At 43.8% G+C, this 10,914-nt stretch overlaps 1 protein-coding gene and 1 pseudogene across 1 annotated transcript; one reads left to right on the forward strand and one right to left on the reverse strand.

Moving 5' to 3' along the window:
* Positions 1-3,256: 3,256 nt before the first annotated feature.
* LOC149990401 (toll-like receptor 13) lies at positions 3,257-8,129 on the reverse strand. Its single transcript, XM_090263948.1, has one exon. The coding sequence runs from the start codon at positions 8,030-8,032 to the stop codon at positions 5,183-5,185; it is 2,850 nt and encodes a 949-aa protein (XP_090120074.1). The 5' UTR covers positions 8,033-8,129; the 3' UTR covers positions 3,257-5,182.
* Positions 8,130-8,529: 400 nt separating this feature from the next.
* LOC149990402 (large ribosomal subunit protein uL13m pseudogene) lies at positions 8,530-9,930 on the forward strand (annotated as a pseudogene).
* The last annotated feature ends 984 nt before the right edge of the window (positions 9,931-10,914 follow it).

Here is a 10,914-nt window from a genome sequence, read left to right on the forward strand (position 1 = left end):
GCACTAACAATATCACCCAGCAATCCCACATATTTATAGCAACTCTATTCATGATCGGGACGGGTTAGGGTAACCGTCTGGTTTGCCCAGGATCAAGGGGTTTCCCGTGATGCAAGTCTTTCAGTGCTGAAACCAGGACAGTGCTGGGAAAACCGGAACACTTGGCCACCCTAGCAGTTATGTGGGTGTGTTCACGTTGTTAACATTCATTGTGCTGTATATTTATGATTCATGCACTTTCCTGTATGCATGTTATACAGACTTTGCCTTGTACTGGAAACAGATGAGGTCTTGTTAGCACAGCATACAGTAGCGCTGTGGCATACAGTGACCTTGATTTCTACTGACTCGGCTTAAGGTTGCATTACCCTTTTCCTCAGTCATGCCATAGACCTAAATCTCGCGGTAAATGAAACCTCTCGGAGATTTTTCACACGGACTGCTCTTTAGACATGGCTCTCCTCTCCTTCATTTACACAAATAATTTTTAAACTTACGAGACAGGTTTTTAGATTTTTCCCTATTAAAGTTCAGCCTGCTTCTGCGCTTACGCTATTACATTTTACTGAAATATGCATTTGGCTTTGGGGAGTCAGTGTTTTAGCCTGTACCCTCTCCCCATGATCTTTTGCATGTTATAAAAAGGTACGAAGCCCTGGCTGCTGTGGCTACGTGGATTGAGTGTCGACCTGAGAGCCAAGTGCCGCTGGTTCGATTCCCAGTCAGGGCACATTACTAGGTTGCACGTCAGGTCCTCAGTTGAGGGCGCGAGTGAGAGGCAACCACACAGTGATGTTTCTCTCCCTCTCTTTCTCCTTTCCCCTCTCTCTAAAAAATAAACAAGCAAATAATTTTTTTAAAAAGGTACGAAGTTCTCCAGCCACCCAACTCTATCCGCCTCACCCATCCTTGACATTACAGATCGATATCACCCTTTCCCCCCTAAGTGACACCTCCCAAAACACAAATTCAAAAAATATATGCACCCCTATGTTCATAGATGCGTTATTCACGATAGCCAAGATTTGGAAGGAACCCAAGTACCCATCAGTAGAAGAGTGCGTAAAAAAAAAAAAATTGGTACATCATCTACACAATAGAGTACCACACAGCAGTAAAAAAGAAGGAATTCTTACCTTTTGCGACTACATGGATGGATGGACCCGGAGAGCATTATGCTAAGTGAAAGAAGCCAGTCAGAGAAAGACAAACACCATATGACCTCAGTTATGCATAGAATCTAATGAACTGAACTAGCAATCAAAATAGAAGCAGATGCATGGATACATGGAACAAACTTACACTGTCAGAAGGAAGGGGGAAGAGGGACTGGATTAGGGAAGGTGAAGGGATTAGCCAAAGAACATGTATGTATATATGATCCATGGACACGGACAAACAATACGGGGACGGCCTGAGGGAGGGGAGGGGTGGGAAGGCTGAGTGGAACTGGGCAAAGGGAGAAAAACACAGACAATTATAATAGGATAAATAATTAAAATACAATAAAAAAAGGAAGAGGAAGAGATTGGAGTGATGCAGCAACGAGCTCAGGAGTGGCAGCCGGCAGCCACCAGAAACTGGAAAATCAGGGAATAAACAGATTCTCCTCTAGGGCTTTTGCGGGGATCACGGTGCTGCCCACACCTGATTCTGCGCTTATGGCCTCCAGAACTGTCAGAGAATAAATTCCTGGTGTTTTAAGCCACTATCTTTATAGTAATTTGTTACAGCAGCCACAGGAAACGAACACAATGAATCACCCTATTCTCTCAGTTAACCCGTTAGGACAGGGTCGTGGCGGCGGCGGCCCAGGGGAAGCGGGGAGATAGTGTGATTTATGAAATAACCACCAGGTGGCAGTGCTGTGCCAGGGATCGCATAGAACCCTGTTCTAAAGTTTTCATGTTCTTCCTCTCTCCTTGGATAACAACTTCCATCACTCCAACCCACTGACCCCAGAACTTCTTTCTGGCCCTAAAAGCTGCACACTTGGGCCTTGGACATCCATAGGTTAGATAATAGATATTAGGTTGAGCATGTCAGGCTTTGGTAAGCAATGAATGGAAAAAATCTGTCTTTTCGTACTCTACAAAGTTTTAAGGACTGTCAAAGCTGTACCCTTTGGGGGAAACAACCTAGGAATCCCTTCAGGGATGGCCTTTAGCACACGGACAAAGCTGGTGGCTTCTACATTTCTAGCTGCTTCTCTTCAGTAAGCCCATACTCTGACACCCATTGCTCTTTCTGCCCCCGGCCCTTCGATCATAAGGAAGGTGAATTTCATATCTATGGGCCAGGCATCCTGCTAAGTAAGCCCTTCTACACATTATTCCATTTAATCCTTAAAACGATCTTTAAAAAAGCTATTATCATTATTCTGATTTTACAGAATGAAAAACAAGTTTAAAGAGGTCACGTAAGAGGGCTACCACAGTTCCTAAGCCGTTGAGTCAAGCTTCAAACTTTAGTCAGCTGCTCTTAATGGCCATACTTAGGGCTATCAGCCTCCTTTATCATTCAGTGTTAGGGCTCAGTTTCAAAACCAGGAAAAGAACAGAGGTCTGCTGTTTCCTAGGGTGCGGGGGATCCAAGACCCGCTCCATCTCCAGGGAGGTGAGAGCACTTCCCAAAGGCATGGCTGTGCCCAATTCCAGCAAAGATGCAATGCCAAGCATGGCTCAGCGGCAGAAGAGCCCTCAGATTCCAGAGACCCGGCTTGAACAATGGGCATCCAGGTGGTAATCAGTGTGGGCCAAAGAGTGGAGAAACGACCCCAACTTTTTTTTTTTTTTTTTGAAGGATGAAAAAAAAAATCCGTTTTAGTTTTTCACTCCTGAATGCTCCTTTTCTACAAAAGTCCTCCACTCTTTTTCTTTATGCAAGAACATGAGGGGTTAGTGGCTAAGGGTGAGGAACCCATAATGACTTGAGATTGAGTTTTCCACCCATCTAGCAGAACAGGGCCTCAAAATCAGATATCATTTGACTTAAAGAAAATTAAGTAATATGATATTTCTTGCATGTCCCATGTGGCAGTTGTAAATTATTTCCTGCTACAATTTAATATTTAACCCATAAACATCCAGCTGATGACATCATTTCCCACATCAATGGCCTTGGATTATTTTTTACATGTTTTTCAAATATTCATCCCTTTGTATGCAATTCAAGAGACTGCAAGATGTCTGAGTACAGCTTGAAGGATGAACAAGATCAGCAAAATCTGGGATATCAATTATTCGGATGCAGCAAGTATTGAAGTGAAATTTGTTTATGCAGGGCTTGGATAAGTGTTTATTTCATTTTTTAGAAAGTTTATTTTTAGAGAGGGAAAGGGAGGCAGAAAGGGAGAGAAACAGGGATGTGTGAGAGACACATTGATCAGTTACCTCTTGTGTCCCCCCAACTGGGGACCTGGCCCACAACCCAGGCATGTGCCCTGACTGGGAATCGAACCAGTGTCAGTCCACAGGCTGGCGCTCAGTCCACTCAGCCACACCAGCCAGGACTAAGCAGTTGTCTTTTTGAGTCCATTCTCCAGCTCTCTCCAGCAAAGACCCACAGCAGGATGGCAGCAGCTGGATGAGCACTCACCGAGTCCGACAGAACACCTGTCATCACGCCCTCGGGTTTTGTGCTAACAGCTTAACAAAACTTCTGTCGGCAACACACTGACCTCTCTTCATTTACGTTACAAAGAGGCCTGGCTGGGGTCCACTGGGGCAATCATTTGGCTACTCCAGCCACTAAAAATTCTGCCCTTCGGGGTCCTTTCCTCAGCAAACTCTTCCCAGAGTCGTAGGGATCAGAGGAAGACTGGAGCCTCCTCTAATGCCAGCAACTAAAGACCAAGTCCTTGTAGAGAATCAATCAGAGAAGAGAAGTGTTGGAACACTACTCTTCTTGCTACAGGCTGATAGCCTTTGGGTCCCTATGGTCCCCCTTGCTCCAGGAACCTGTAGCACTTTTCCTGTAGGAAAATGCTTCCTACAGAACTGTGAAGCACTTTTGACTAATACACGAGCCATGTCCCCTAAGCTGGGCATTGTTTCCATCAGGCGTTGCCTGCTACAGAATCCTGGTAGGTGCCTGGCGCCGGAAACGTGAAGTCACTAGAGGCTACTCCCCTGCCGGAAACTGCTCTATGAAGTCTGTTTTACCACCACTGGTGGGCATTTCTGCAGCCATCATTGTGCTGCTAGTTCATCAAGGCTGCTTCTCATTAAGTAAATTAGGTAAACTGATGGGTTCAAACTGGGACTCTCTTAACTGTTGGGTTCTGACTTCAACAGAGGGAAAAGCTGACCTTTAGAATCTTATGCTCTAAAGAAGAATACAGCATTCCCTCACTTATCGTGGGTAATACATTCTATAGTCCCCCTCCCCCGCGGTAGGTGAAAATCCGCCAAGTGGGAACTTTACATTTATTTTAGTATTTATATATATTTTAAGGCTTTAGAAACCTTTCCCACACACTTATAAACCGTTCCCAGTCCCTTGTTAACCTTTCCCACTCCCTTATTAACCTTTTCCACACTTTTATAAACACTACTTATATTCTTAAACACATTCTACACTCTTAAACCTACATCACTTTAACAACATACATATATACAGTACCACAAAATCCCGCGACATAGCGAAAAATCCGTGATAAATAATTAAATACAATATTTTTTTAAATCCTGCGATACAGTGAGGCCGTGATAAGTGAACCGCAATATAGAGAGGGACTGCTGTACACCAGATTTTTTTTTTTTTTTGCTTTTCTTGAGGTCTGTATGTGGTCTTTCTGTTGTTACAGGTTCTTAGACAAAGTACAATTTGATCTGTCTTGACAAGAACTGATCTGATTTGGAGGAACTAGCTGAAGAATGTTCTCAAGAATGTATGAGGGTTCTCCTGAGCCGCAGACTTTCAGGTGACTTGTCTCCCAAGTCTTCTCCTTAATAAAACAGATATACTTTCCAGAGAACTAATCCCCTGGAGTAGGGACACTGTTCCCGAAGCTTCTTCAAGCAATCCTCTTCACTCTCCCAATTGCCCAATGGACATTATGCTCTGATGGTCATAAGCAGCTCATGTCCTTTCCCCTGCAGAACACATACGTTCAGTCGCACCCTTAGCCTCTGCATACCTTGGCCAACATCGGACTTGAGGTCACAAAGATTTCCAGTCATTAAACCACAATTAGCTGTGCATTGTCTTTCTCCACAGATCTGTTGCCCAGAGCATTTCTAATGCGAGCCCAGAAGAGTGGCCTCTCGTGGACACTGTCTGGCCAGGTGATAAATGTCTGCCTGTTCACAAGTTTCCGGAGTCGGTGGTAGCTGGATAACTTATAGTTTGGGATCTCTTCCAGGAATATCAGGATGATAACATCCTCATGCTCATAGAACATCTTGATGCTGGCCAGCTGTACTTCAAGGCGGCACCATTCACTGTGCAGGTAATGGTTACTGACCACACACAAAGTCTTCCGGCTGGTGTTGATGGCATTCTGAATGTTCTCAAAGATGTCTGTCCCTAGTTCAAAGTCCCGGTGGTGGAGACAGAGCTTAAAGGTAGGCTGGCCGTCTTTTTCCAGGGCGGGAACAAGCTCTTCATACACCCACTGCTCATCGGCGGCAGTGAAAGAAATAAAGGCATCGTAGATGAACTCCTTCTCTGTCCTATGCCACCTGGCCAGGTACCAAGTTCGAAATATATAGATCCCATACCATAGAGATGAAGTTAACTTGGCGCTGAACCAAGAGAAGACCATCGTTGTGAGGACCACACTGAAGGAGCAGAAGAAGTAAACCTTCCCCAGGTCAAAATTGCACATAGCATCATCAAAATCTACCAGCAAACTCTGGGTATTTGGTTGCTGACAGGGGTAGCTCCGGAGGTAAGGGAGGTGGACGTTGGCTGTGTTTAGTGACCAGTTCTTGAGCCACACATTGTCACAGTTGCACTGAAGTTTGTTCCCATAGAGATCAAAGTATCTCAGAGACCGCAGGTTCTCCAGATGACTTTGATTGATGACTCTGAGGTTGTTAAATCTTAAAGAGAAGACCTGAAGGCTTTCTAAGCCAGAGAACATGCCAGGGGTGAGTGACTCAATGTTGTTGTTTTCCAGGCGCAGGATTGTTAGCCTTTTGAGTTTTTGGAATAAAGAAATATTCAAATAGAGACTGCGGTCTCCAGATTTGGTCCCTGAGATATCTAACTTTGTGAGATTAGTCAGGCAGTCAAACTGGAGATGGTCCAGGAACACCATGGAATTTTTGCCCAGAAACAGCTCCCGCAAGCCATTCAGCCCTTGGAAGAAGTTAGTCGGGACCACTTGAACCCCATGCATTTGCCCCTCTAGATTGAGCTGTTTCAAAGACTTGAGGTTCATAAATGGGGGGAATTTTAAGGTCCTAGTGGTTTCATATGTAATTTTATTAAAACTGAGATTCAAAACTTCTAGATTTTCAAGGCCCAAGAAAAGTTCTCCCTGAAAACTTGACAAGATATTGTATGCCAGATCAAGTTTATTAAGGCAAGTAAGGCCAGAAAATGCATTCTTCTCTATAATAGTCAGGCGGTTCTGGGAGAGAATCAGAACTTGGAGTTTCTTCAGAAAATAAAAGGTCCTGCGTTTTAGAGTCCGAAGATTGTTGTATCCAAGGTCTAAAATCTCTAAATTTGGAACCTGAGCAAAGGAGTATCTGTCAATTTTCACTATCCAGCACCCAGCCAAGTTGAGCTCCTTCAAAAAATACAGCCCATAGAAGGCCCTATCACTGAGTTCTGTGATGGGATTTCTAGAGAGGGAGAGAAACTGTAGGTACCTCAAGGGTGAAAATGCAAAATCTGGAAAACTTTTCAACTTGTTGTGGCTCAAATCTAGGGTTGTCAAGTTCTGCAGAACACCCCAGGTTTGGTTGGTGACAAAGGAAAGTTGGCACCCATTTAGTTGCAGCCTTTGGAGGCTGGGCATGCCATTGAACTCACTGTTATTGAGGTGAACCAGATTATTGTTTTGCCTCAGGTCAAGGGACAAAAGCCTGGTACAGTTGGCAAGATGCTTTATGTCCCCTGCCTCAGTGGCCTTTTTCCTAAAAACCAAAGCCTCTAACATGGGCAAGTTTCCAAGGAGGTGACACACACTATTCCTGTTTAAATGACCACCTCTAAACTCCTGGTCGCTAAGGTCTATTTCCCTTAGATTCTGTAGGTGCTCGGCTGGGAGCATCTCCAGTTTCACCAATGTTCCACTCAGATTCAAGCTCCTCAGCTGGGGCAGAGCTTCCAGAGCCACATTCTGGATGACTTGATGGCTGTTCTGAGAGACATCCAGAGTGGTCACATTAGGCAATGACAAACCAGAGAAATTTAATTCCATCAGCTTGTTACGCTGCAGGCTCAGCCAGGTCAGGGAGGCCAATGACCTGGGGCTGTGGCCCAAGGAGCCGATGCTGTTGTCAGTGAGATCCAGGTATTCCAGGCGCGGAAGGTGCTGGACCGCATCAAGGATATTTGAAAAATTGGTAATACGGTTCCTGGATAAGCTTAAGTGTTTCAGTTTGCAAAGAGGGACAAAGGCGTTTTTGTGAATATTGGTAATTTCATTATGGCTCAGGAGCAAAGTCTCCAAGTTGGACAGGCCCTCAAAGGACTCATTCACACTTTGAATCTTATTTTCTACCAAGTTCAAAAGGGTCAGATTTTCAAGTCCCCAGAAAGCCCTCTTCTCGATCTTCCAAATGTAGTTCCACTCCAGTCGCAAGTCCACCAGAGCAGGCAAATTAGTGAAGCTTGAGGGAGGAAGAGCTTGGATTTGGTTTTGTGTCAAGTTGAGGTGAGTAGTGTATCCAGGGATGTCAGAAATGGCATCTGTCACGTTGGCGATCTTCTTCCGAATGCAGAAAATGTGACTCATGTCCAATTCATACTGTGTACATTTACTGAATCCATATGGCTCTGCCAAAGACAGCAGAGAAAATCCAACTAAAATGAGCTGGAGCTGCTGAGGGGGCAGGAGGTTCTCTAAGGCCATCTTGTCAGCCCCAGGCTTCAGAGTTACTGTTAGAAAAAAAAAAATTCCTTCACATGCATGATGGTCATTTGTGAAGAAATGGTCCTTCCATGTCACATTACTGCAAAGAAAAAGGAGAAAGTTGTTTAGTTTAAATTTCCCTCTCTGTACTTCATAGCTGTTTCAAGGAAAAGACACAGAAATTCGCCCAAAGTTAACTCCCAAAACGAATCCATTTCTAGAGCAATCTTGATGTGTATCAGCAAAGACCAGTGTGGGGACAACTGTAATAGAACAACAGTAAAAAAAAAAAAAAAAAAATTTAAACCAGTGTGATTTCTCCTATAATAAAAATTGTTAGCACTTGGAGGCATAGAAAGCAGTTAGTTATTTGCATATTTTATTTCATTTAGATAATTATAAAACTTCCCAACCCTCCTCACAATAAAATACACCCCTTGGTGTTTAGGCGGACACCTGAAATTTCAGCCCTGGAGGCGCACTTTGGGTCTACGGGAATGAACACAGAGAATACAGAGCCCTTGCTGGGAAGCCCCTCATCTCACCACGGTTTGCGTTTATACCCCGCAGACGAAGAAGCCCGTCGGGAGCAGATGACCTCTCTGGGAAGCAGGAAAACTACAGCCACAAGAACCTTAGCTCTGGCAGTCTCCTTTCCGATGCGTGCTCCCTGGCTCCCCTCCTCCACCCCCGTTTCAACCTGTTCCCACGGTCACGGTAACGTAGTAAAAAGATCTCCAGGCCAGACAGAACCGGGCTCTCATCCTGAGCTTTTGACAAGTGATTTCATCCCTCTGAACCTCTCCTCTTGTCCATGCAGTGGAGAGATAATACCTACTCTCTCATAACGAGGTACAGATTCAACACGACAACCGGAAGTGCCCAGCTTGATGCCTGGTACACTGCGGAGCTCCACAAAAGGTTATTCCCTTCTTTTCACCTTAACTCTGGGCCCCACTAGCACACCTTTCTGTAGATCTCCTAGCTTTTGTCTCAAGAACGCTGCTAGTCACAGAGGAAGAGAGGAAATAGCATATTGCATTGGGCTGTTTTCTTTCCTTTGTATATATGTATTTTCATGGGCACCCACGAATGTATGACATTGTCTAGCACTCTCTGTAATTCTAAGAATCACAACACAAACATCCATTATAGAAAGACACACCTAATAAAAGAGGAATTGTTTTGGATTGGTCCAACGATGCTCACCACAGTATCACAACGAATAGAATCACAAAACACGACTTCAGAAAGTTTTTATAAGTAAAGCATGCCTCTTACTGCTTACAACATCAATAACCCTTGGCACTATCCACTTTAAAAATTTTTGGAATTCTTGTGGTATTAAAGTGATATCTCAGGTTAGTGGGGAAACATGTCGAGTTTCTCTCAAAGGCACACCAGCAATGGGCCACATTTGCTCGAGTTTGGTATCTCTTAGATGGGAAAATGCAGCCCCCTGGCAAACTTGCTGCTATGGCGCCAAATACACCTGTGTGTGCCATCAACTGAGTGACTGCGGTGATCACGTTGTCATCATTAACAGAAGGCACATTGCATTTTCTGGAAACAAATGGGAACAAAAAGTATACTCTTCACCTACTGGGTACCCAGGTGGATTTAGCCAAGTAACAGCTGCCCAGCTGCACCAGCGAGACCCACTGGCTGTTGTAAAACTAGCGATTTATGGCATGCTATCAAAAACCTCCACAGAAGGACTGTGAGGCAGAGGTTGCATCTCTTCCCAGACGAGAATATACCCGAAGATGTTCTTAAGAATTTAGTGGAAGAGCTTCCACAACCACGAAAGGTACCCAAAACGTCTAGATGAATACACACGAGAAGAAACAGAGGCTTTCCCAAGACTGTGGACTCTACCTGAAGATACCCGGCTGTAGAAGGACAATTGCAGAAAATCCCAATGAGGTGACTGAACCTTCCTCCTGATAAGTTTCTCCTAAGCCGCAGGGCCGTGTGAAACCACTGCGTTGAACAGGAAATGTGTTTGGGTGCTGAAAGTTTGAGGAGGAAGGTCAGGACGGGATCTTCCTCCAGCAGGAAGTTGCAATAAAATACATTCTTTTGTAGAATTGCTTTATCATGTAATTGGATTTGGGTGTTATCAGTGGTGACAAGAATAAAGTCAGTTCCTTGGCTAAAAAAAAATAAATAGTGATATCTCATTGTCTTTTATTGACATATTTCTGAATATTTGAGATTTTAAGGATCTTTCCATATATTTGGTAGCCATATGGGCTTATATTTCAGGGACCTCTTTAGTTACGTCCTTTTTTCCCATTTATCTATGGGGTTTCTCATACATCCTCGACATTAATCTCTTGTTGGTTTAATGCTTTAAATATCTTCTACCTGTCATCTATCACTTAACATTGTCTATGATATTCTTTGATGATCAGAAAGTTGTAATCACAATGTGATAAAAGCCAAATTTTTTTGCTTTATGACTTGGCATGTGCATGCCTTTTTTTTTTTTAATTGTTTCCATCTCTATATTACATTAAGTGCTGCACATTTAACATTACCTCTTCCACTTATGTCTAATCCATCTGAACCCCACTATTGTATGTTGTGTAAGGTAGGGGTCCAGCTGTGGTCTTCAATCAGCAGAGTTGTTCACTATAAACTATAAACCAGTCTCTGGATTTTCTGATGCTTTGAGGGACATCTTTATCATAAAGCAAATTACTATACTTTTACTTGAATGTATTTCTGAGCTCTCTTTTCTTTCTTTCCTGAGGCACCATTGTCTTATTTATTTTTATTTTTAAGTATATTTTATTGATTACGTTGTTACAGTAGTCCCAGTTTTTCCCCCTTTGCTCCCCTCTGCCTAGTACCACCCTTCCCCCAGCAATCCCACC

This window comes from Furipterus horrens, unplaced genomic scaffold (assembly GCF_987537825.1).
Source record: "Furipterus horrens unplaced genomic scaffold, mFurHor1.1.pri manual_scaffold_17, whole genome shotgun sequence".
NCBI classification, from domain to species: Eukaryota; Metazoa; Chordata; class Mammalia; order Chiroptera; family Furipteridae; genus Furipterus; species Furipterus horrens.

Coding starts and splice junctions, on each gene's coding strand:
- LOC149990401 (XM_090263948.1), bottom strand. CDS start 8,032: ATGGCCTTAGAGAACCTCCTGCCCCCTCAGCAGCTCCAGCTCATTTTA.